The following is a 27,901-nucleotide window of genomic DNA, read 5'->3' on the forward strand; positions in this document are numbered from 1 at the left end:
GTCTCAAGTGGTGCTGAATAACTGCAACTCAAACTTGATACTTTGTTGTAGATGTTGGGTTCAGGTGAGCGTCCGGGGAACAATAAACATTGGTCCTTCGGCTAATAAACATTACAGTCAAATCGAGTACGAATTCTCACTTGATCAAATCAAACTCGAGCGTTAAAATATTTTGATCCTTCTTTGACTTGATTGCAATAGTGGTTGCCAAATTCCTTTAGAGCCATGTTCCACGGTTGATTAGGTCATTTCAGAATTACGATCTGTTCTAATCATTTATCCATTTTCGTTGAAGTTACCAACTTTTATATGACATTACCGGTTTTTTTTTTAATTATGAATTTAATTTTTTCCGTCGAAATTGCCAATTAATTTAAGATGTTAATTCCTAACCGAGTCACTTAGCAACATTCATTCAATCGATTATGAACTAGAAAGTTTTTTTATAGCAATTTACCAATTCTGTATTACCCTTTAATAAAGTTTAAACATATAGCAAAGTTAGTAATTCGAAATCGCTTGAACGTTGTTAAGTGATTTAAATAAGAGTTAGTAACCTAACAGTAGTTGATAATTTTGATTGGAAAAATGTTGGTAAATAACATGGTATTTTCAATATACTGACCCAATTCGCCTATAAAGTTTATAAGTCAGTATAAAAGTTGCAACTTGGAAAATAACCTAATGAACTTTTATAATTGACTTAAATAGAAGTTAATAGCATAAAATTAGTTCGTGACTTCATCTAGCAAAAAAATGTGGTAATTGAAAAGCGAAAGGCCTCTGACCAACTAAAACTAGAACCCAAAATCAGCAAAACTGGGCATATCATTACACATAATAAACACCTCTTCTGCCCCTTTGTACATCGCTTGAAGCAATTCTTCAATCAGTTTTTGGACTTCAAACTCAACCAGCATCGATTGGCAATCCTTTTGATCTTCATTTATCCTCATCCAAGATGGCCATATGCTTCCTCTTCTTGGATAACTTGCCCATACTATACCCATTTTCATCATTAAACTGCGCAGCGGTTCGAGCACGTAATTCTTCCAAACTCTCGCCTTCCTTCGCTCTCTCTAGCACCTGAAAACCAAAATTATAGCTCCAACTTAACTGCATGTAAGAATTTAACATATTCCAGAGTAGTAGTAATGACTTACCAGATGCCTTCCATACAAATGGGTGTTCGCTAGTGCTTGCAAAGCATTCTGGGCCTCCTGTTTCGTGACGTATTCCACAAATGCAAATCCTCTGTGATTTCCAAATTTCATAGGCAGCCTCAAACTCTTAATCTGCGGAATCGGATCATTGGTCAACCAAAATGCTAGAAAAAACTGCACCCTCAAACAATTGGTATGAATAAAGCCGACAGAGGATTCATTGACTCTAAAAGGAGCAATAGTCCAAAATCTTAGAAGACCCCAAGAAACTTGAATTTTGTTAAACAACGCGAAAATCAAATTTGCTTATTGAGGAGAAGATCCAAAATTTACATCCACAACTATTAAAGAGTATGTCGTTTTGACCAACAACTGTGTCACCTTCAGTTAATCCACGACAAACACAATGGAGGCAATCCATGCAATGGATACATACAACAGTAAAAAAGAAAATTACCTTTCCGAATGGGCTGAAAAGCTTTCTTAAATCTTTCTCCGTTGCCTCAAAAGCAACGTTTTTCGCAAGCAACTTGGTCGAACTTCTTTCTTCGTCAGCTTTTTTTAGTACTCGTTCATCTTTCTTTACTTGGCAAAGTTGCAAGATAAGGGCATGCCCATCTAAGATGGTTCCCTAGAGAGAACTTAATAAAATATGAGAAAATTACAAAATAGAATTTTATCAAGGAGAAAAAAGAAGAGGCTTACTGGTAAATCCCGACAAATAGTTGTTGCTGTCTCCATTGAATCAAATTCTATAAACCCAAAACCCATTGAAACATGCTTCCCGTTTTTCATGTGCTTCTTTATCTGTACAGAAAATAACAATATCTTGATAAACAGTAGTGGATAATAAATCATATACATTAATTCTTGTTGTCTAAAAGATTACCGTGATGCTGAGAATTCTTCCCTCCTTCATTTGTTTATTAAAGTGGCTTTTCAAAGTTTCATCAGATGTTTTGGAGCTAAGATTCTTGACAAACAAAGACCGTGACTGTAAAAGCAAAGGCAAAAACATAAGTATACCCAAAAAAGGAAAGGCAGGAATTATCCCTAACTTGTTTAGTAGCAAGTATGGCATGCATAATACTACATGTCAAAAGATGAGAAGCTTTTAGTAAAAGCAAAGGGAATCTGAAAAAGTTATACGCAAAATTGCTGCATCAACCATTTTATACAAGCAATTACGTTGTTCAAGTTAGAAAGCTAAGAACAGTTCCAATAATTTTCGAATGTTCATCACATCAGACTCACAAGGACAAGGTATAAATTGCAGCTAATGCAAGTAAAAAAGAGCTTTAATTTAGTGTGAGGCACAATCCAATATATGATATTGCGGAACCTTTTTTAAGATCCAAATAGATTGAAAAAGACATTACATATAGTATAAGAGAAAAATAGGAATACTCGCATGGGAAATATAACCCTATCTCATACTAAGGCCAATCTAGCTCACTATCATGCTTCGCATCTTTTGACCTTATAGTTCATCTTACTCGTATGACAGTTGATGCCAGCACAATCAAATAAAATAGATTAAACGAAGCAGGCTGAGTAACATGAATTCAAATATTTAAAAAGTGGCATGTGAAATTCTTGAACACATCCAGCACACTAACTTAAATATTGTATTTATAGCATTAACCATTTGACAGTTCAGAATGACGAAATGCCTCAACCTCTAACAAATTCATTATCAACAAGTGCATTTGAACAAAGATGACCTTCACTGTATCGAATTCTGTTATAATATAGAAGTTTCCTTTTAAAGAACTTCATACAAGTAAATATGCTTATACTTCTCTATGAACACTTAATTAACAAGAGAATATGTATATAGTGTTGTTCAACTTTCTCTTTTCATGCTTCTGGTTTTGAGAAGTGCACCAAAAAGTAGATGTAATTTCAGGCAGAATTGCTTACTCGAACACATGGGCCCACAATTACATGCATAAAAAAAGAGTGAACGGAAAATACATTAACACGGGTCAAAGCAATAGCAGAACACATGTATACATTTCAAACAAGGAAAAAAACAACAATTGTATATGAAAGTAGAAAGGCATGAAATGCCAAATCTGAAATAAAATTTAGACCTCAATTCTGTCAGAATCAACATCCACATCCAGTAGTCCCTCTACATGTTGTTCCAGTAACACCCTTTTAGCATCCTGTTCACCAACAACAGTTCTATTGTTTCCATCGCTTTTAGCTGTGGGATTAAGAACATTTCCAGGAGCCCATTCTAAATACAGTGGTGCATCCCTACATCATGGTTAACTTTTATTAGAAACTCTTACAACAACTAAATGATGATAATATGAGAAACGAAAGAAATCAAAAGTTCAGGCAATGTAGTGATTAGGCCATATGTGAAAAATCATTCATCTATCAAAATGTATCAACTGTTTCATTGCCAAGGCATCTCAAAACCTATCATAATTTGTACTTTTTAAAAAATATATATTATTGGCATTGTAGAAGGACTAGTTGCTCTTGCTCCATTCCATCTCAGGTGCCCTAAATAATCATATGTTCGATCTTTTTTAATATAATCATGGATTACAGATTTCCAATTAGATTAAGAACCATATTTTCTCCCAAGTAACAATGTATCATGAACCTAGCTAAACTCGAAAAATGAGAATTCCCGATTTAAAGAATTTTCTGTTATCGCGGCAGAAGGGCAGATTGTGAAGAGTTCACACAATTATGAGCAGCATATCCAATGCACTTATGCAAGAGAAAGACAGTAAGGGGCTGTCACGAAGCAGATGAAGATTGAACATCACATACTTGTATCGCCGGTATGCTAGACCTCTAAAAGCAGCACGAGCCTCAGAAGGTTCGAGGAAAACAACCTGATCAATGTAACCAGAATAAGGTTGAATAGTTAATAGATTGAACTATCAAACTAGATAGAAAACTACAATACGAGGCAAACTTGATTAATTGTTGAAGAAAATTGAATGAGAAAGGGAAGTTAAGGAGTCCCAACACAACCATGTCATTTTATTCACAAGCTATAATAATTCCAGTCTACTCTATAAGTTTCCACTTTCTGTTAGTAATCATGGGAATGAGGGAAAAAAAATTTAGAACATCAGTGTTTCATAACCACGGTGAAATAATACTGTGTCTGTGTCGTTTCAGAAAATTAAGCATCCAGGCTAGTCTCAGCTAGAATGGATCCAGATCAAGTGTCAGTGATTAATCTTCACTAGAAGAGAACCCAACAATATCGCAATGCCTCTGGACCTATCTTCTCCACCACTTTGGACCCTCTTCCTCTCCCGTCTCTCCCCTCACCCAGTAGAGAAGAAGCTCCCATGCAAAGGGTAACTGGCAGGTTGATATTATACACCTTATTCTCTTCCACCAAAATTCTGAGCCAAAGTAATGTCAAGCATTGGCATGTGGAACAATCAGTTAACATGCTGTTCATACCAAGGTTCTGAACTCTCATTAGCTGTCCGCTGAAGGTATTTTGGCCTACATTGCCAAACAAATCCATCTAACCTAGCAGACATGTCAATCCTCGCTTCAATTCCATCAGATATGTGTCCAAATATAGACTTGCACCTCAAATTAGATATCAACAATGACGTGTTCCGTAAATAACACACTAACATTAAGGAAAAGTAGTGTATTGCAGTTCGATGTCCTATTTAGAAGGGAAAAACATAGAGAGATCACCACATACCAGTGCCATTGTCTTTGTTGGAGGCAAAATTATTTTCTCCAGACTACCAAATTTCTCGAACATTTTAGTCAGCTCAGCCTCAGAACATCCATAAGGCAAGTTTTTCACTAGCAAGACATGATTACTCCTTTTCAAACCCTCTGCTCTCAAAGAGGCAAGCTCCTCCAAAGATGCTACATTGACACCAGCATCTGTCAATGCCTTCTTTGTTTCAGCAATCACTTGTGTCTCTCCTAAAGCAATACGTACGGCATGATCATCGCCTTCACGATCAAGGAAATCACTTTTGCTTATACCATACTTCCTCGCAATGTTTTCAACAACCTATTGTATTGAATAAGTAATAAATGAGAGCAAACACATACACCCTAAAAAAGATAAGTGTGCTGACTAAAAAAGGGACACAATTATCACATGACCATGCCAATAAACTCGCCCAAAGCATTCATGACAAGAAAGATAATTCTGCAAACGATTCTCCATTAACTAATCAGTCTTATACAATTACTCGCGAATACACTTTTATTTAATCAACTGCTGGAGATTCAGATTTCTTGCCGTCATAAAATAATTATATTGAGCAAAGTTCTAGACTATGACAAATTAGGAACAGTCTTGAATCAAAACTAAAATCTTAACAGACCGTGTCGGGGCGCATGAATAATGTATTCCATGCTTTTGTATCTCCACTTGCTTCAGAAGCCTTTCTATCTTCTTTCCGCTGCTGTTTGAAAGTTTTTGGAGCTTGATTTGAAGTCAAATCACTACATAAAAGTAACATTATAAGGTCCTTTAAGACAGCATATTGAAGGAGCGTAACACGAATAAAATTATAGAATACTACTACTTACTGCTGCTTTTTAGAAGCGGTTTTCTGCAAGGCTGGCAAAATATGCAGTAGTCTTCCCTGGAAATCTGAATAGTCCAATTCTTCTAAAGCTCTGCATGAGAATCAAAACAAAATAATACATCTGATTTAGTCAATTTCATGCCCTGAAATAATAAAGTTTACATATATCCATCTTACAACTTTAACAGTATTATCAAGGTTTGAAGGCACGAATCAAGTGGCAAAACATACACCGATGCTGACGTTACGACGACAACCACTGATAAACTGGAAAAAAACTATTCCAATGGCTGCTGCTCATACAGTAAGGAAATCTATAATAACTTAGAGCCTAGAAAATATATAATGACACGTGTGCCCATAATAATAATTGAACAAGAGGTTCTTCAAGATTGCTTGTCCGTTCTAAGAGACTAAGAACTAACGAAGCAATGAATAGTGAGCCAACAACTTCATAGTTAGAGCCCATATATTAACATCATATGACAGTTAAAGAATTAGTTTAAGTAACCAAGATCTTGGAGCCCAAGAATAAACCTACTATCTCAAAATGTTTAAAGAATGAATAGAAAATTCAATCATTATCAATTCAATAAAAATTAATGGATAGAAGAAACACACAATTTCTCTAAAAAAAGCAATACCTCAATGCGGACTCTGGGAGAGCGAACTGGATATAAGCAATGCCCTTTGACCGTCTTGTTATCTTATCGACAACAACGTGGACTTCTGCAAGCTTGCCGAATTTGCTAAATAACTCTTCCAGCTCTTCCTCACTTCACACAAACACCATAAAATTACGCAGGCTATATTGATGTGGTTATCTAAAAAAGAAAAGTCAATATTTCTCTGGAAATTGTTTATATAGATAATTTCTTTGGAAATATCTCACAATAATAGAACAACTTGCAAAGTCAAGTAGTCAAGGTAAAAAATTACCTTGTCGTGTAAGGCAGGTTGCGAACAAAAAGACGGCCAGTTTCCATTATCCCTTCCTTATCATCCGTTGCACTTGATGAGGGATTTGTGGGGTCAAGTGCCTCGCCATCTGAAACTTCAGGACCTTGCCTTTCAGCCTCATCTTGTATATCGTTTTCTTCATCAGCATGCACAGTTGTTTCATTTTTTGCCCTGGACCTTTTATTTGACAGATCTACTTTAGCTTCTTTTCGATTAACATCACCTTCACCTTCACTATCTTCTGATTCTGACTCAGACAATTCTTTCTTAATCCTGCTCTTGAAGTAGTCCATGTCAGAAATTACATCATCATGAGAAACAGCAGAAGCATCACTATCTGACTCCTCAGAAGCATCACTGTTTGAAGATTCGATAGCCCCATTGTCATTAACTTTTGCTTCTATTAATTTTTCTTTGATGTTTTTCTTTGCTTGAGTAGGATTCCCGTTGGCACTCTCATTTGGGTAATCTGTTGAAACTACTACTGTGTCATTTGCCCACAACTTTGACTTGGTCCTTGGTTGCATGACCTGAAGGAATTCCTGAAGCTGAGGGTCATCGCTCTCGCTTGTCTTTTTAAGATTCTTCTTCTCTCCATTAGGAATCACAATGGTGGATTCACCACCAGAAACTTTTTTCCCACCCTTAGCTACTTCATCTTTATTCTTCAATGAGTGCCGACTCCATGGTCGAGGAATATCAGGATCTCCAACTTTTCGTGCAATCTACCAATAAGCAAAAGGATTGAATCCACATGTTCAAGCTATATTTACTGAACTAAGACACTCTATAGATGTGCATACAAAGAGGTATTTGATTGACTAAATCGTTGATCATACTCTTCATACTACCAATAGTGTCTACATGTACAGCCTCTGTTGAGGATTACTAGTAAACAGCAGCAATTAATTAAAAATGTGTGCTGATCACATTACTATAGAACCAGTCCAAAATGATGCCTAAGAGGTAACAGAGATGAGAGTGTGTCAAAAATTCAATTCATGTTAGCTGCATTACATCACAAGCCATTTGCCATGCTTTGACAAGTTAATGAAAACAGGAAAAACACAAGGACCAGACTTTGAAATAAGAATTACAAAACGATCATACAACATCAATTACAAAACGAACCTCACAAATAATCCGGAAAGTATCAATGTAGGACTTGTTGAAGTACCTAATAGCTTCCTGCGCTTCCTCCTCGGTCCGAAACCCAATAAAGGCGAACTGCCTGCTCTTACCATCGCTGCACACATTCAAACCCGACACAAAAACCTCACTCTTCCAACACCGATTTCAAGAACAAAAGAAGAAGAAGAGGGCAAAAACAACAAATACATGGTGCGCATGAGCTTAACGTCTTTAATTTCGCCCTTCTGAGAGAAGAGGTCGCTCAGGCGATCCTCCTCCACGTAGCTGGGCAAATTTTTTACGCAGATTCTCGACCTGCACATGAACAAACACCAATTACGACAAATTGTTCGTTCGTTTGTTCGAGTTTAACATCAAAAAGGAAACGTGTTGAGCTAAACTAACATTGCGGTTGCACATAGGAGTTCCACCTGGAACCTACCCTCGGGTGAGGAACCTGGAACCTACCATCGGGTAGGTTCCAGGGTCGATTCCAGGGTATTACAGGTTCTTTTTTGTTTCATTTTTAATTAAACAAAACGGCTTGTCATTCACCAAAAAAATACAAAAGACTAGTTACTGGTAGGGATGAGCATGGTCCGGGTCGGCGGTTCCCACCCTAAAACTGGGAACCGCCCGCTAAGGACCGGTTCCGAAAAATTGAAACCGGGAACCGTCCGTTGATTCCATGGACCCACCCGGGAACCGGACCGCCGGTCCGGTCCGGTTCCCGGGTGAGTCTATGGAACCGGTCCCACCAACCTTCATATACACAAGTTCAACCTGCTGTTCAGACATTGCTCTTCAAGTTAGGAACTTCCTAAAAAGCCAAAGCCAAAGACTGGAAAGTGGAAACCTTCACCTGTTGTTCAAAATTTCTAAATATGACCGCATAAAGACATTTGTGCCAAGAACTTCCTAACAAGCTAGAGCCAAAGACATTGCAATAGCTACATTTAGGAGTGTAACTTTCCACTCCTTTTTCATGTGAAGAAGCCAGACAGTGGACTTCAACAATTTTGGTCTTCATTCCTTCCATAAGAAGAGCAGATGACTACACAGACACTACCATGAAATGTTGTAACATGGAGGACAGGAAACTGTCATAGGTAATCAAATGTATACTGCTCGTCACTCGGTGTATTAGTACAATCTCTATTAAAGTGAGTTGTGAGATTTCTCTAGAACTGATAGATAAATGAGGACGCAAACACAGGCAGCCGAATTCCTGTTTTCACAGCATCTCACAGGCACAATCTCTTCGAAGTCACTTAAGAGAAAAAGGAAACCGAGAGTGAGAACCGCACGACGATGCCGCATCTAATTGCAGATTTTCCTAAAATTTCAAAGCCTCCTCATCTCTGTCAATACTTCACGGAAAAGTTAAAATCAATCTTTAGATTCAATCCTCAATAGAACTAGCAACGCACAGTTACAAGCTCCAAATTTCAGCTGATGAAGTCATTCGTAATCTAATCGCAATCATTTTGTGCATTTTTCCGCCAAAAATAGACAGTTCAGAAGCAGCAAAATTCCACGAAACTGGAAGATTCACAGAGTCATCCGCTCATCACCAGACCGGGAATGCTCATGGACTCGGATCAACATAGAACAGTAGTTCCTTAAAGCTACGGAACCAAGGATTTCTCAAAACGAAGCAAGTGGACGATCGATTGCACGAAAGGAAGAGAGGGAGAGAGAGAGAGAGGGAGAGAGAGAGAGAGAGAGAGAGAGCGCGCGCGGGCGATGAACCTGGCGTGAGGAGGGAGGACGGAGATGGAGCTGAGGTCGCAGGCGCGGTTGATCTTCATCTTCATCGCTCGATCCCACTTCGTGAGGAGACGGCGACGGAGACGGTGAGAGTCGGAGAGGAGAGAGTATCGAGTTATACAGTATCGGAGAGGCGTCGACCAAAGAGTGAGATTGTGAGAGAGTTAGGTTGACTGGTTTAGTTGAGGGTTTTGGATTTTTCTTTTTTAAATTAAAAATTAAATAAATATAGTATATTACCGGTTCGGTCCGGATGGGCGGTTCCACACCCGGAACCGGGAACCGAACCGGTACCCACCGGTTCCAATTATTGGAACCACCGGTTCCCGATTCTTTTGCATATCCCTAGTTACTAGTGGCTATGTTGCACTGACACGCTCTCCGGAGGCCACCGTGTCGGTGTCCGACAACACGACACGCGTCCGACACGCCAACACGCGGCGTACACGCGGTCAACGCGTAGGCGACACGCGAGTCCGGAGCGCCGACGAGGAGCTCCTGGCGGAGAAAGAAGAAAGAAAAGCGACCGAAGAGAATCGAGCGAGACGAACCTGCACTTCCTGGCGGAAGCGACGCAGACGGCGGAGTGAGGGAGAGGAGCGGCCATGGAAGAGAAGAGAGGGAGGATCTGGAAATCTAGGGTTTGGGGTTGAGGAGGGAATTTGCGATTTCGGCTATGGAAGAGAAGAGCGGCCACGGAAGAGAAGATGGGTAGGGTTTCGTCTGACCGAGAGAGAGGAGTAATGCTAAGATAACGGCACCGTTACTATTCCAAAAGTAACGGTGGTAACGGTGCCGCTGGCATCACTCGTTTTCATAAGGAAACCGGATGAATATATTTGTAATCTTTTGTGGGGGAAAAAAACGAAAATAGTCAAAGAGAAAAATATACATGGCCAAAGGAACTTTACTACATCACATGGCTTAATAAAATATGTCATGAATAATTTATCAAATTAATTTGATTTTGTTATTATTTATTTGTTTATAGATTTGAATCAAATTTGTTTGATTAAAATAATCGTAAAAATAATAATTTATCATGTATATATAAAAATATACATTTAATATATAACGTGTCACAACGTATCGGAATTCTCTACTTTTTGAGAAATGACGTGTCGGCGTATCGTGTTGAGTCGCGTGTCGTGTCGCATGTCAGTGCAACATAGATTATTGAAAAGCCACATTTTTCTTAATAGAAAGGGGATATAACGATAAATAGTAATTATTGGGATGCAACACATATGACTTTAAATTTCAAGGTAAGATGCCACATTTTTCTCAACAAAAAGCACGAAACATGTTCCCCTCCAAGCTCCTCCAAGGTAGCATTTAGCTCTTGAAACATTTAATCGCTAATGCTTGTGTTTGTCTTCCATCTACAAGTGACAAAGATGGTAAATATCTCTCCACCAAGCAGGAAAGTTAGAGCTAGAGTCATTGTTTTTGACACTTAAAAGAGTCCTCATACTGAATTGAGAAGACCTATAGCGCTTTCCAAAAGCGGATCAGTAGGATTAACCGGCTCTTAGCCTAGCAAAGTTAAGAGCTTCAGTAGTAGAGACTCTTTAACTTTCCAACAAGCTTAAGATAATTAGTTCCCACATATCTGGGTTAATAAACTTCAGAATGAGATTTTAAGATTGGTGGTCTCATTTGGACTCTCGTTACTCTATTCCTCGCAGGAACTACGATGATTACAAATTTCTAATTGCCTTGAATCTGTTTTCTTTCTCCTGAACTTTAGTTGGGATATGGTTTGTAACTCGAAGATTTTGAAGTGCAGCAGCTACTGATACGATGGACAAGCTAACTGGAATTCTCTGAGATGCAACACCGTATTTCGTTGGAGGTTAGCTATGTTTGCTTAGCTGATGATTCTTGCTAAGTTTATTACTTAAAGATATACCATGTTACATGTCTCAGCACTGATTTCTTCTGTGCAAATCGTGGTTTAATTCATATGACAGATTGTCATGTTCTTTGCCACCGAAATGAATTTTGGCTCAAAGTTACAAAATGATGTCTTCAGATGTGCAGCTTTTCTACATACCTACAGACTTCACATGCATCAAAATTGATGGAAGAATCAATTCAAGTGGACATTTGTTAGATCCAACAAACAAGATGAACGGATGCAGACCATGAAAATCAACCAACACAACAACAATCGCTTGACCAAGAAAACGAAGGGCTGAGCGTGCAAACTTCAACAGCTAGAGAGAGAGAGAGAGAAACCTGAGAAATAGAGGGATTTCACCAAACTCCTTGGGTCTGAGCCGTGGCCAGGGCGGTGATAGCAAACAGAGGGCTCAGTGTCGCGGCGGCAGAAGGGGCTCAGCATTGCGGCAGCGGAAGGCTCAGCGTCGCAGATGCCGTCGATGAGAATTTGACTCAAAGAAAATGATATCTTCAGATGACACGATACCCAATCGGACAAACACGCAGGGGTGGACTCAAAACCCTCTTGTCCAGGACCTGATCTCAAAGAGAGCTGAGAAGTGAGAATAGAAAAGTAGCAAGAAAATTAGGGATTTTAGGGTTCTCGGTTCTCTTCCCTTCCCGGTTCCGGTTCCTCTAGGAACCGGGAACCGACCTGGAACTAACAGTTCCTAAAAAAATGGAACTGGGAACCGGAACCGAACCGAACCCACCGATTCGATTCTCCAATTCACAGTTCTCCCTGGAACCGTGCTCACCCCTAGTTGCACGCGAGGAGCAGAACAAGAGAGATACGAAAGCGAAGCAAATCGTCGAACAGGAAGTGTCCTCATGGTCGCCACTGGGTTGGAGTTTGGACTTAAGAGGCGGAGTGTCGTGATGGACAGCGAAACCCTCAAAGTAAGTCAGCTCCGTTCGGTCCAACCCGGTTCGTTTTAATTCGAACCGAACGGTTCGAGTTTTTCACATATTTTGTAGTATCGGCCCATCTTATTTGGTGTTTTGAAGAACTTATATATATTCTTCACTTAAATTACTTTTGATTTCTTTCATAGATGGGAATGCATAAATCTAGTTCGGAACTTTATTCGAGTACTAAAAACAATTACTAAGATGTCCACGTTACCGGTTTTCATGAATTCTGTTACGCGGAAATTTTAGCGAAATTAAAAATGAGAAGAATAAAAGAATACACATATTTACATAAAAAAAAATTCTTGTGGGAAAAATCACGGGGAGAGGAGAAACAAAATTCACAATAAAATTTCAAGGATTACAAAAGATACCTCAAAAACCTAAAACTATTTTTGTCTCGGTTTCTTAACCTAAAAAATTAAGAAAAATAATATTTATATTGTTCTCAAGCCCTAACGTTGGCTCAAACCCATAAAGAATTCAAGATATACTCAACAAATTCTAAAGAATTAATATAGATTTTTTGTTTGTGGTGGCTTGGAGTAAGAATCTAATTTTAAGTAGCAACAAACAGATACTTGTCTTCACTTTTGCATCATCTCGTTTGAGTTTAGATTTAATCAGAGATTTGATTATAATCAAGGTAATCCCAAGCCGTCGAAGTAGATTTCACTAGGATCATTACATATTTGAATGATGATTATGCATTTGGATTCCACTAACTTAACAATCACTCGAAAACGGCACGATATGGCCCGATAAGAGATTTTCTAGTCTTTGTTGTCTTGAAAGGTAGCGTCGGCGATTGTCACCATGGGTAGTTCCTTCCAAGAGATGGGCATCAAAGTGTGGTAATAGTCCAAGCGAGACTAGTGCAAGTTGTTTGTGATCCAACCCGGGCATTCTTCTTTGTGATAATCGAGCAAGACTGCTTGGAGGAGGAAGTTGATGAGGAAGCTCCTGATCCATATGCCGGTTGTGTAATACGAGGTCTTGAGGCTCTTCATGCCCTCAGGTGCCACTGTCGCGTGATTTCTATAGTGTTGAAGACGCTTATAACTTGATTTTTAATGTGGCATTAATCAATTCGGTCAAATCACAAAATTGTGGACACCCATGATGGAATGGCCGCAATTAAAATATATGATTCATTAAGAACGTGTGATCTAATTCGGACAAATCGGGTAATAGTAAGAAAGCTATTGATGAGCATGGCCCAATTTTATTCTCTGATTGAACTTTTAACGAAATAATATTTTCAATCGACTTTAGGGCAAACCTTAAGTTAAAAATTAGGTGGCTACAAGTAGCATCTTGGAAGTCTCACAATCTACATCAATAATTATTAGGATATTTCATGGCCCGCGGAGGAAAAAAAAAAGGGCTAGCCGCTCTTTTAGGGTGCGCATGACAATGTTTCTATGCCGGGGAACTATTTCTACTCAGAAATGGTTCTTTTTTATTCTGTGCCCGGAAACAATTTCTAAGCATTTGAAGGCGTTTGGTAACTGTCCAAAATTTCTATGCCCGGGATAGAAAAGAACATAAATGCGTTTGGTAACTACACAAATTTTCTTTTTATTAATAATATTTTAAATTGTTTAATTATTTTTTTCTTTCTACCCATTCTCTTCCTTGGCCATTGCCGGTCGCCGGTGACCGGCCACACCCTGAGGCCGGCGAGGGCGTCACGGCCCTCGCCGGCCGCCGGCGGAGGCGAGGGTCCCCCTTGCCGGCGAGGGCGAGGGCTGGACCCTCGCCGCCTGGGAGAGGCGACTCGACGTCGGTCATGGCGAGTTCGGCCTCGCCCAAATCGGGCCGAGCCTCGCTGTCGCGACCCACGGCGAGGCTCGGCCTCGCCCGATCTGGGCGAGGCCGACCTCGCCATGACCGACGGCGAGCCGCCTCGCCCAGCGGCGAGGGTCCAGCCTCGCCCTCGCCGGCAAGGGGGACCTCGCTCCTCGGGCTGGCGGCCGGCGAGGGCCGTGACGCTCGCTGCCTGGGCTGCAGGCCTGTCGCCGGCGACCGGCCACAACCCAAGAACAGCAACACAAAAAGAAGAAAAGAAAAAAAACTGATTCTCAAAATTGTGCCGAGAAACAAGAAGCAACTTTTTTTACTTCTTGTTTCTCTTTCAAAACTGTTTCTGGGCACAAATTTTTGCAAAAATGTACCAGGGAACAAAAAGTTTACCAAACGCATTTCTGTTCCCAAACTATTTCTGGGAACAAAAGAGCAGAAATTTTTACTATTTGGCACGTTACCAAACGAGCCCTTAGTGGCCTGGCTAGCAGGAGGCTTGTTATGAAGAAAAGGCTTCAACATGAGGCCCAAATTCATAATAATCAGGCCCAGATTTTCTCCTCACAATTTGGCACAAAGTTTTTTTTTTGGGGGGATCGGATAATTCGGCACAAAGTTACTCGAACAAGATGTTAGAAACTGTGGATCTCCTCGTTGCTTGATCAGACCGCGTGTTAGTAAATCCTGGCCTTTCCTACTTCCCACGCAAATTCAACATGCACAACAATCTCTTCATCACATACATAATGATAATGATAATCTTAATTAGCGGATTAGTGAAGGACACTACCTCTCCACTCTAACGAAGAACTTAGCAGCACCAGGGCAAAATCACACTACGCTAGGCCTAGTTTCACCGGTCATTGGGCCTGACATTCTCGATGAAGCCCACTAGAAGCGGACTACAACCGTCGACACAAACGTCATTCCCCGTTTTTCAATATCTCAATTAGCCTACTTGGTATTGCTGTGGCTGAGCTGCGTTATGGCTATGCTATGAAGTGTTATAACGTATCCGTTTAGTAATACAGTTTCTTGATATTTGTTATAAGCCGTTGTAATTTTGAGGATATCGTCAGTGTGACACCTCAATAAGTAGCATCATCTTCTTCTTCTTTTCATTGTCCCAACCAATACAGTGTACTAACACGCTCTTAATCATTTGCTTTGATGACCGCCCATGGTTTTCGCATGCATATGTAGAGTTTCTCTTAGTGATTAAACCTTAAAGGGGGATGGACCCAACAAGTACCTTTTGTCTCCTACGTCATCAAACCTGCGTATGTCCATTTCCTCCCCCTTGCCGCAAGAAAACTCAAACGGAATTGGAATCATGTGCTGATGCACCATGCATTGCCCGGTGTCTCACGAAGTCAAGGTGCGTTCGTTTCACAGAAAATAAATGATTTGAAATATATTTTCCAAAAAACTAATCGATCATATTGCTTATAAAAATAAATGAATAAAAAATATTTTTATCGTCCATGAAAATTATTTTCATCGTCTGTAAAAGAATTTTTAGGTGTTATGCTAACATGGCATTGTTGATGGAGACAGCACATCTGAAAGTACACCAGATTGACAAAATAGAGGACGGCCATCAAAGTGTAGTAAGAGTCCAAGCGAGACTGGGGCGAGTTGTTCGGTGATCCAATCTGGCTACATTCTGCTTTGTGATAGTCGAGACCGCTAGGAGGAGGAAGTTGGTGAGGAAGCTCCTGATCCTCATGCCAGCTGTGTAATAGAAGGTCCCGATGCTCTTCATGCCCTCGTGTGCCACGATCGTGTGATTCCTATCGTGCTAAAAAGCTTATGACTTGATCTTTAAGGTGAAGTTAATCAATTCGGTCAAATCACAAAATTCTCGACACCCCGTGACGGAATGACCGCGATTAAAAGATATGATATATTAAGAGCATATGTCATCTAATTTGGATAGATTGGGTAATCGCAAGAAAGCTATTGACAAGCACAGCCCAATTGTATTTTCTCATTGAACTTTTCACGAAATAATATTTCATGGCCGAGGAATTTACCTATCCTAACATGGACTTTCCCTTTTGTGATTACCAAAAATCACCGGTTAGCTACTCTTTTGGTGGCCTAGCTAGAAGGAGGTCTGTTGTGACAAAAAAAGAAGAAGAAAAATGACACAAACGGTCCCTGAACTTTGACTCAATGTGTAATTTGGTACATGAACTTTTAATTTGTTCAATGTAGTCCTTGAACTTTAACCCAATGTTCAATATAGTCCATGAACTTTCAATTTGTTTAATGTAATCCCTGAACTTTTAGTATATATTCAATATAGTCCCTAAATTTTATAAAAATATTCAACGTAGTCCTTCCATTAATTCAAGTTCAAAGACTATATTTTACATTTTCATATAGTTCAGGGACTAAATTGAACATTTACTAAAAGTTCATGGACCAAGTTGAACAAATTGAAAGTTCATGGACCACATTGAACATTGGGTTAAAGTTCATGGAGTATATTGAACAAATTAAAAGTCCCTACCTGCACATCAATTTTATCTATTATTTTCAGTGATTAGGAGATACAAAACAAGTAAATATAAGCACATGATAGGATTTACTCTCATAAATGAAGGATACTTTTCCAGAGGATAAGAAAAAAGAAGAAATTTTCAGACCATTTGCTATGGCTAAATAACTTGGATTCATTGAAAACTACGAAGTGTAATGTCCTGTACTTGGAATTTTATTGTAAGACTTTAGATGAAACTTATTCACTGGACTGCACACTATGTCTCGTGTTTACCCGTCGCCCATAAAAAATTTTCAGGCATTCAAGATCTATTGGAAAACAATATGTTGGACCTTATATTTATATATCGAATGCAGCATATTGGTGCACTTAATGAATTATCGGTATTTATCTAAATAGATGGCACTCCTATCATTAACAGTACTGTTTTTTTTTGTCCACATGGAAGTCTGCAAAGAGAAAAATAGAAAAAATCCTAAAGACCGTAATTCACCTGTTGCCTTACGAACTTTATGCCATCTCCCTTGACCATGATCTTTGACGTAATCGATGAGGATTTGGTCTTCAACGACTGTCCAAGCTATTTTCTTGAACTTCAATCCATCTTTACCATTACTGGGGTTTCTGCCCATCTCTCTCTCTCTCTCATTCTAATGGTAACTGTCTTGACGATGACTGATTTTGTAGAGACTGTTTCGTGTGCCATTGACGTGAACACAGCTTATTATATTGAATCACTCTGTCCTCACTTAGAGAAAGAGAGGCAAACAGAATTGTTACCTTAAACAGAACAGCAACGTGCATCAAACATTAATAAATTATGTAGAACGGGAAACCAAAAGCTACTTTTTTGAGACACTCACTTGCAATTTTGATATACTCAGTGGTATCGAGTAAAAGTATGGTTTTGACCGGTAGATATGGTTTTCCTATAATTCAAGGACAAGATCTATTTGTTTTGAACTATTAGAATGATGATTGGTTGTATACTCATGAAATTTTTCTATGTAAGTACACTCATAAGTTCATTGCATTCAATGAATTTTTAAAAGACCCGGACCAAAAGGTTGTGACTGACGATACATAATCGCTTTGGGATCGGTAGAAATGCTCAAAGGCTCCAAAGCCGATTTTAGTGGGCCCCGCTTCAAGTGGGCGCCCAGTACGTAAATCGAGGTTAACACAACATTGTAATGCTTAATCACAACTTATAAATGTAAACAAGTAGTTAGATACTGCTTATGTCAAACACATGAATGTATTCATAAAACGATAAAACTAAAAATCAAATTCTAAGCTAGAGCTTGAGTTTTGTATAAACATTTTCTTTGCCTCGAAAGGACAATAATTAGGTGCATTACGACCATAACGAGGCTAAGCCACAAATAAATTAACATTTCAAGAGACCTCCGGTTACTGAACCCTAAAATATTCCAGGCAACATAAACCAATCGTAGGTCAACATGTTTGCAAGAAGACAGGAATTGAGCGCAGATCCCTTTATATCAAACGACTTTTGTGTTCAACCAATTCTGACACTTTATGTCGTGTTTGCTTTCTTGATTTGTAGTCACGTGTTTCCCCACATTCTTATTGTATAAAGGAGCCTCGTACAGCTCAAAGAATATTTAATTTCCCAAATTCATTAAGCCATACATCATGTGGAGAAAGTATGGTGTCTGTATTGTCGTTTTCTATGTAGCATATAATATAACAGTATAACGTGTATGATTATGATTAAAGCGAGTCCAATCATGTGAAAAAGAGAGGTGCTCAGAATGTGACTTACTTAATTTTATGGCACATGCAGGTAACTTTTTGGTTCTTGGCCGATTTGGTGAGAGTGATGTTACATAGGATCCGACCTTGTTAGTTGAGAGAAAATTTTGAATAGAGGATGTTAAAGGCCAAGTTATGTATGCATTATTAACTAGTTTCTTAAAACTTTTTAAGGAAAATCTTTAGAGCTAGCATAGTTGATCAATGCGTTATTTCCAGCTCGAAAATTAGAGGTCACCTGGCCGAATCCTGCCAACGGCATGCATAATCCTCTGAATTGGGGTCACTTACACTGGTCAAAGGTCTGGATTTAATCGGTGCATGTAACTTGTTGGGCATTGTATCATAAGATTTTAAGGGAAAAAGCATTCACAACGTGACATGTGGTCCCAACAAATGTATAACTTCGTCACAAGACAAGCATCTCTTACACGTTCCAATGCATAATATATTAGGATTCATTGCTTTTCGAGAAACACTATAGAAACTAATGTTTGATGAAGTCACTTCTTTCTCATTTCAATTTTTTCATTGTAAAAGCGAACATATATGGTTGTGTCGATCAATCATAATTACATGTATTTTACAACCTCATGGTTTAGGAGTAAGAGGGCTAGCTACTTAACTCTCTCCCCAATTGAAGTCATGTTGGTAAAGTGAAACTCTTGAAGTACTTCGTCAAAGCCCTTGTCCAACTCTAAAGTTTTACAATGATCCCATCGCCGAGGCCCTGCTGACTCTTTCTAGGAAGATCAACAATGAAGAAAAAGAAAATAAAATAAAAGAAAATTCTCAAAACTGCATCGTTTTGAGTAGAGTAGGATGCGTCAAATCGTCAACCATGATACATAGACAGTTATCGCTGACTGGACCGCCACGTCAGCAATTTCTCATATAAATTGGTTAGATAGACTACATTGAGAAATCTTTAAAAGGGTTTAGGATTACATTAACAAAATTGTAAAGTTTAAAATTGAATTGGCGGCCTTACAATAGGTTTAGGAATTTTTATAATTTTTTCCATCGATATGCATTCACATGCTCCCGACAAAATAGAAGTTTAAATTAATGAATTTGTCCTTACTATTATCTGGGGTCGGGAAATGTATAGTGGTCAACTTAAGCCCCCAAATTCAATGGACGGATGTCCGACTGTCTTCATTAATTGACAACCAACAACGAAACTGCCAAACTTGTCGAGCCTCTTGATGCAAAAGATTACTTACTTGGCCCAATGTCTGCGAGTGTCCAGGAAAATCATGGCTAAACGAAGTATTGTTTTTTTTTTTTTATAACCCGGGAACCCCCCCGCACGGCCGACAGCCGGAGAGGTAAACCCGGGGTGACGCTAGCGCAGGACCTACCACCACGACGTCACGCTTAAGAATCCCTAACGCCAACGCTGGGATTCGAACTCCTTCCCTTCGTGAGGGGAAGAGAGCCCGAAGTCAACGCAGCCGCTGAGGGCGGTGGTAAGTATTGTTTATTGCACGTTTTTCGTATTTTGCAAAATTTTCGACACCACACATTGATTTGAGGATACGTAAAAAAGCATAAACAAAGACTTGAATTAAGAAGTCAAATATCTTATTGCCATTGAATCGAGCTCAGCTTAGAAATGAAGAAGCTAATACAACATCGATATAATGATGCAGTATCAATCATTTAAAATAAGGTGTCGTTATTTTCAATGAGTTTCCAAAAGTTGAAAACAAATGAGAATACTTAATTGAACAAGTGATATCCCGTCAATATGTCATGTGGTGTAAGTTATACAACATATTTTCTCCTTTTAAAGAGGATTACAAAGAGGAGGTTAATGATAAAATATGTCATGTGGTGTAGGTAATTTGTAAGTACATTGTCATTCACTCCAAGGTGATGTAACATAGTTTTGACATAGAACCTTATTTGGTCATGGAGTGTTCTTGAGATGATGTTCTCTAGAGAGATCTTGGGGTTATAGAACTTTGGCCCCCCTAAAAAAAACAGAGTATATCTAATTTATGTAGAATTCCATTGTTCTTTACCAAAAACTATGATTTTTTTCGCTGTGCTTATAATGAATTTCAATAATTGTTCCTAAGTGTAAAAAAAACACTGATAAAAAAATGGTTGGTGATATTTTTTTTAAAGTAACTTGTTGATAACTTACCGACATTTTCATGAAATTATTAAATTTTAAAGTTTGCAAATTAGTAATTTTTGTTCTAACTTATCAACTTTTATTACATAACATTACCAACACTTTAAATTTACTAATTTAAAATTACGAATCTAAATTAAAGGGTTTAACCAACTTTTGTCATATTAGATTAAGGACCACCCAGTTTTGAGTTGTCAAATCTCATTTAAGTAATTTACTAACATTTATTTCTTTCAAGTTACCAACTTTCCATTGAATTTTCCAATTTTTATTTGCCTTGGTTAGCAACCTAACATCTACTAACTCTTTTCAAAGATTACCAACCTAAATTAGCGTAACTCACAAACTTTTCTCCCTTTAAACTAACATATATCGGTGTTGACACCTATAATTAATTAGGTTATCGACAATCAAAATAAATAAAATAATAAAAGACGTCAAATGATGACGTAACCCATACGAGACGGCTCACGTAAGAAAAACAGCTAGCAAGCACTGGGTGATACCGGCGGGGAATTTGAAATTGAAAGAGCTTGAGTCATAAAAGGAGCGAGCGCCAAAGTTGTCGACAAAAATGGTCATATGGGATTCGAGTCATCGAGGCTGTCGACAAAGAAAAGGACAGGTGTCAAGTTAGGAAGAGCTCGACGATGGTTCCTGCTTCGTGGAGGATAGGTGTCAAGAAGAGAAGAACTCGATGACGATTATCACCCTCGGAAAGGACAGGTGTCAGGATGAGAAGAACTCGATGACGATTACTGCTTCGAGAAAGACAGATGTTAGGATAAGAAGAGCTCGATGACGATTACTGCTTCGAGGATGACAAGTGTCAAGACGGTATAAGCTTGATGACGGTTACTACCTCGAGAAGGACAGGTGTTAAGATAATATGAGCTCGATAACGGTTACTGCTTTGAAGAAGACAAGTGTCAAGACAATATAAGCTCGATGACGGTTACTACCTCGAGAAGGACAGAAGCCAGATGGTATGAACTCGACGACGGTTATTACCTCGGAACAAAAAGATAAGATCGATAGCAGTTGGCGAACAGATGTCATTAGATGGACGGTGATGATGAGATCAATGGCGATTATCAAACGTGGTATCAAAGGCAGTTACCAAGCCCATATTATAAATAGCACCCGGCTACCAAAGGAAAGCCCCCCGTGAACACAAACCAAAATGCTGTCTTTCAATTATCTTTACTTTCTAGTACCGTACCTTTAGTTTCCATAGCGTAGTTGTCTACTTCCTAAGCCAGTAGCTTTGTAATGTTGCATCATTGAACTTCGGACTCTGCCAGTAAGTGGACAAATTCGTCTGAATTATCTATAAATATAAGTCAAACTTCGTTACTGTGCGAAATTTGAGTTATTGATCAAGACAATCAAGCTATTTGTTCACGCCTGGATAACTCCTGTCCGGAATTAGACACGGAACCCGGTCTCCTCTAATTAAAAATTGAAGAACAACTTTCGGTGAATTATATTTCGTCACGGGAATGTTTCCGGCGAAAAAATCGGTTACCAATTCTCATTTGAATTAATTATCAATATTTATTAATTTTTTTAATATTTTCAAATTTTATAATCGTTTTAACTTTTATGTGCAAGCAACGCTTTAAATTTACCTACTTTTCTAAGAAATTATCAACCTTAATTAGAATAACTTACAATTTTTCTGTAATATCTACTAGTTTTGGATTACCAACTCAAATTTGAGTTACTTACCAAGTTTATTTATTTTAATTACCAATTTTTATTTATCTTTCTTAATTAAGCTTTATACCAACTTTTATATGAAATTAATAACTTCACTTTAAATGATTCATCGAGTTTTCTCTAACAAATTATCAACTACTTATGGGTTATCAACTTTCGAGTTAGTTATCAACGTAGGTTTGGATTTTTTTTTTAATTTACCAACTTTAATTCGAGTTAGTTACCATGTCACCTTGGCGTGAACGACGCCCTCAATTTCACAAAACATGTAGTCACCTGAAATGCATCAGTTAATAATATCTTTATTTTTTATAAACTTTTAATATTTATATATTTCTATCTTACAAAAATGTTCCCTAAAAGGTTAAAAAATTTCAGGGATGTGCATGTCCTTTTTTGAGATGCATTATAGTCGCATGATATAACAAAACTAACAAAATCATTATTGAAACTAGTCAAGATAACTACCAATTAATCTTATAAATATTTTACTTTTCAGGAGGGAATGTGAAATTCTCTCATAAATATCTTAAAACGCGGGGGGGGGTGGGTCGAGAAATAGAGGGAAACTCTTGATCTATTTCAACGAAGCGTTAGGCATTTCTGTCGATATGAATGCGAAGAGTTGATGCACCATGGAAGGATTTTGCATCACCCCATCAACTCAGCAACCCATTTAGAAAGCATTTCATCAGAAGTCCACCCGTTTTGATTCCCTCCATCTTCATTGCCTTCAAAGAGCTCAGAGTGCTGATTCTCGGACGTCCTCATATCCTCCACATTGAGGTCCATCATCATGTTTTCCCATGAAATCATGTCGTCCTCGCGATCTCCTCCCTGACCCTTTCCTTCAACCGGTTCTGTCATTCTATCTGAAACAATACCGTCTGTATTACCCGGCTTACTGTCACAATGCGAATTGCATCGTAATTCGACCGCCGCAGTCTCGTCCAGGGGCTTGTTCTTTGTGAGCTTATCATCCTCGCACTTTGACTTCATTGGTGGGTTGTCGTTGTCTTGGACTAGCTTCTTCTTTATGGTGGTATTCCAGTAATTCTTTATCTCATTGTCTGTCCGGCCAGGAAGCCTTCCCGCGATAAGAACCCACCTACAAGATAATAAACTAACACATGTTGGTGCCAATCTCTATAATGTCCTTTTGGAACTGAAAATGGCTTTGAGAAACAACATGGTCAAGTTCCTCTCTTTCGTTAAGGGTGAAGGACATTGTAAATTACCATAACCATCAATAACTCCTTCAAAGAACAATCTTTAAGGTATGATGAGCTCATCACCTGAAGTATACAAATACCTGTTACCCAGGAGCTTATGGAGCCTAATGATGAGCTCTTCTTCTTCAGGTGATATGTTTCCTCTCTTGACATCTGGTTTTAGGTAATTTAACCACCGGAGCCTACAGCTCTTTCCACACCTCTTGAGGCCTGCACATCAATTTTATCTATTATTTTCAGTGATTAGGAGATACAAAACAAGTAAGTATAAGCACATGATAGGATTTACTTTCATAAATGAAGGATACTTTTCCAAGAGGATAAAATGAAAGAAGAAATTTTCATACCATTTGCTATGGCTAAATAACTAGGATTCATTGAAAACTACGAAGTGTAATGTCCTGTACTTGAAATTTTATAGTAGGACTTTAGATGAAACTTATTCACTGGACTGCACACTGTGTAACGTGTTTACCCGTCGCCCATAAAAAATTTTCAGGCATTCAAGATCTATTGGAAAACAATATGTTGGACCTTATATTCATATATCGAATGCAGCATATTGGTGCACTTAGGGTGCGCATGGCAACGATTTTGTGCCCGGGAACTGATTCTACTCAGAAATAATTCTTTTTTATTCTATGCCCGGGAACTGATTCTGAGCATTTGAAGGCGTTTGATAACGGCCCAAAATTTCTATTCCTGAAATAATAAAAGAACATAAATGCGTTTGGTAACGGCATAAAATTTCTTTTTATTAATAATATTTTAATAATATTTTAAATATTTTAATATTTCTTTCTTTTCTTTTTTTCTTCTCCTCCTTCTTGGCCATGGCCGGTAAAATATTTTTTAATTAATAATACTTTTATTAAAAATAATTTTTTTATTTTTTTTGGCCATGGCCGGTAAAAAACTTCTTTATTAATAGTACTTTTATTAAAAAATAATTTTTTTATTATTTTTGGTCATGGCAGGTAAAATTTTTTTATTAATAATATTTTTTTCTTTTTTTTGGCCATGGCTGGTAAAATATTTTTTTCTTTTTTTTCCATGGCCTGGTCGCCGGCCATGGCCGGTAAAATATTTTTTTATTAACATTTTTTTATTAATAATATTTTAATAAAAAAATTTTTTATTGAAAATATTTTAATAAAAAATATTTTTATTGAAAATATTTTTTTCCTTTTTTTTTTGCCATGGCCCGGTCGCCGGCCATGGCCGATAAAATATTTTTTTATTAATAATATTTTTTTCATGGCCTAGTCGCTGGCCATGGCTGGTAACATAATTTTTTTTGTTCATGGCTGGTAAAATTTTTTTTATTTTAATCTCGCCATTTTAATCTCGCCATACGGCGAGGGTGGCCCTCGCGCCGGACATTAGAAGCTACATTAAAAACCAAGAAAAAGAAGAAGAAAAAAAAATTGATTCTCATTTTTGTTCCGAGAATCAAGAAACTACTTTTTTTTTATTCTTGATTCTGCTCCAAAACTGATTCTGGGCACAAATTTACAAGATTTTGTGCCCAGAATCAAAAAATTTAACAAACGGATTTCTGTTCCAAAACTGATTCTGATAATAAAAGAACAGAAATTTTCACTATTTTGCTAGTTGCCAAACAGGCCCTTAGTGAATTATCGGTATTTATCTAATAGATGGCACTCCTATCATTAACAGTACTGTTTTTGAACATTTACTGTTTTTTTTTTGTCCACATGGTAGTCTGCAAAGAGAAAAATAGAAAAAATCCCAAAGGTCGTAACTCACCTGTTGCCTTACGAACTTTATGCCATCTCCCTTGACCATGATCTTTGACGTAATCGATGAGGATTTGGTCTTCAACGACTGTCCAAGCTATTTTCTTGAACTTCAATCCATCTTTACCATTACTGGGGTTTCTGCCCATCTCTCTCTCTGTCTCTCATTCTAATGGTAACTGTCTTGACGATGACTGATTTTGTAGAGACTGTTTCGTGTGCCATTGACGTGAACACAGCTTATTATATTGAATCACTCTGTCCTCACTTAGAGAAAGAGAGGGAAAAAGAATTGTTACCTTAAACAGAACAGCAACGTGCATGAAACATTAATAAATTATGTATACCGGGAAACCAAAAGCTACTTTTTTGAGACACTCACTTGCAATTTTGATATACTAAGTGGTATCGAGTAAAAGTATGGTTTTGACCGGTAGATATGATTTTCCTATAAATCAAGGACAAGATCTATTTGTTTTGAACTATTAGAATGGTGGTTGGTTGTACACTCATGAAATTTTTCTATGTAAATACACTCATAAGTTCATTGCATTCAATGAATTTTTAAAAGACCCGGACCAAAAGGTTGTGACTGATGACACATAATTGCTTTGGGATCGGTAGAAATGCTCAAAGGCTCCAAAGATGATTTTAGTGGGCCCCGCTTCAAGTGGGCGCCCAGCACCTAAATCGAGGTTAACACAACATTGTAATGCTTAATCACAACTTATAAATGTAAACAAGTAGTTACATACTGCTTATGTCAAACACATGAATGTATTCATAAAACGATAAAACTAAAAATCAAATTCTAAGCTAGAGCTTGAGTTTTGTATAAACATTTTCTTTGCCTCGAAAGGACAATAATTAGGTGCATTACGACCATAACGAGGCTAAGCCACAAATAAATTAACATTTCAAGAGACCTCCGGTTACTGAACCCTAAAATATTCCAGTCAACATAAACCAATCGTAGGTCAACATGTTTGCAAGAAGACAGGAATTGAGCGCAGATCCCTTTATATCAAACTATCTTTGTGTTCAACCAATTCTGACACTTTATGTCGTGTTTGCTTTCTTGATTTGTAGTCACGTGTTTCCTCACATTCTTATTGTATAAAGGAGCCTCGTACAGCTCAAAGAATATTTAATTTCCCAAATTCATTAAGCCATACATCATGTGGAGAAAGTATGGTGTCTGTATTGTCGTTTTCTATGTAGCATATAATATAACAGTATAACGTGTATGATTATGATTAAAGCGAGTCCAATCATGTGAAAAAGAGAGGTGCTCAGAATGTGACTTACTTAATTTTATGGCACATGCAGGTAACTTTTTGGTTCTTGGCCGATTTGGTGAGAGTGATGTTACATAGGATCCGACCTTGTTAGTTGAGAGAAAATTTTGAATAGAGGATGTGTTAAAGGCCAAGTTATGTATGCATTATTAACTAGTTTCCTAAAACTTTTTAAGGAAAATCTTCAGAGCTAGCATAGTTGATCAATGCGTTATTTCCAGCTCGAAAATTAGAGGTCACCCGGCCGAATCCTGCCAACGGCATGCATAATCCTCTGAATTGGGGTCACTTACACTGGTCAAAGGTCTGGATTTAATCGGTGCATGTAACTTGTTGGGCATTGTACCATAAGATTTTAAGGGAAAAAGCATGCACAGCGTGACATGTGGTCCCAACAAATGTATAACTTCGTCACAAGACAAGCATCTCTTACACGTTCCAATGCATAATATATTAGGATTCATTGCTTTTTGAGAAACACTATAGAAACTAATGTTTGATGAAGTCACTTCTTTCTCATTTCAATTTTTTCATTGTAAAAGCGAACATATATGGTTGTGTCGATTTACATGTATTTTACAACCTCATGGTTTAGGAGTAAGAGGGCTAGCTACTTAACTCTCCCCAATTGCAGTCCTGTTGGTAAAGTGAAACTCTTGAAGTACTTCATCAAAGCCCTTGTCCAACTCTAAAGTTTTACAATGATCCCATCGCCGAGGCCCTGCTGAATCTTTCTAGGAAGATCAACAATGAAGAAAAAGAAAATAAAATAAAAGAAAATTCTCAAAACGATGAGTAGGATGCGTCAAATCATCAACCATGATACATAGACAGTTATCGCTGACTGGACCGCCACGTCAGCAATTTCTCATATAAATTGGTTAGATAGACTACATTGAGAAATCTTTAAAAGGGTTTAGGATTACATTAACAAAATTGTAAAGTTTAAAATTGATTTGGCGGCCTTACAATAGGTTTAGGAATTTTTACAATTTTTTCCATCGATATGCATTCACATGCTCCCGACAAAATAGAAGTTTAAATTAATGAATTTGTCCTTACTATTATCTGGGGTCGGGAAATGTATAGTGGTCAACTTAAGCCCCCAAATTCAATGGACGGATGTCCGACTGTCTTCATTAATTGACAACCAACAACGAAACTGCCAAACTTGTCGAGCCTCTTGATGCAAAAGATTACTTACTTGGCCCAATGT

General features: G+C 38.1%; 2 protein-coding genes across 3 annotated transcripts; both read right to left on the reverse strand.

The window, feature by feature from the left end:
* Window positions 1–669: 669 nt before the first annotated feature.
* Window positions 670–9,744, reverse strand: LOC115688674 (uncharacterized). 2 transcript variants are annotated; one of them, XM_030614566.2, is made up of 15 exons: window positions 9,560–9,744; window positions 8,015–8,122; window positions 7,808–7,922; window positions 6,656–7,401; window positions 6,361–6,492; window positions 5,718–5,807; window positions 5,510–5,630; window positions 4,867–5,190; window positions 3,960–4,024; window positions 3,260–3,428; window positions 2,053–2,157; window positions 1,869–1,970; window positions 1,621–1,794; window positions 1,164–1,295; window positions 670–1,086 (listed from the first exon to the last, which is right to left on the reverse strand). In XM_030614566.2, the coding sequence occupies exons 1-15, from the start codon at window positions 9,622–9,624 to the stop codon at window positions 943–945; spliced, it is 2,592 nt and encodes an 863-aa protein (XP_030470426.2). In that variant the 5' UTR covers window positions 9,625–9,744; the 3' UTR covers window positions 670–942. The 2 variants fall into 2 exon arrangements, with proteins under 2 accessions (XP_030470426.2, XP_030470431.2); XM_030614571.2 differs by lacking the exon at window positions 9,560–9,744 and having other exon boundaries at window positions 7,854–7,922; window positions 8,015–8,064.
* Window positions 9,745–23,046: 13,302 nt separating this feature from the next.
* Window positions 23,047–25,536, reverse strand: LOC115665968 (transcription factor MYB23-like). Its single transcript, XM_030587777.2, has 3 exons — window positions 25,398–25,536; window positions 23,708–23,837; window positions 23,047–23,503 (listed from the first exon to the last, which is right to left on the reverse strand). Exons 1-3 carry the CDS (start codon window positions 25,534–25,536, stop codon window positions 23,047–23,049), a joined length of 726 nt encoding a protein of 241 aa, XP_030443637.2.
* Window positions 25,537–27,901: the final 2,365 nt, after the last annotated feature.

Source organism: Syzygium oleosum, unplaced genomic scaffold, assembly GCF_021117445.2.
Source record: "Syzygium oleosum isolate NSW1041296 unplaced genomic scaffold, Sole_v2.1 Sole_v2.04, whole genome shotgun sequence".
Classification (NCBI taxonomy): domain Eukaryota; kingdom Viridiplantae; phylum Streptophyta; class Magnoliopsida; order Myrtales; family Myrtaceae; genus Syzygium; species Syzygium oleosum.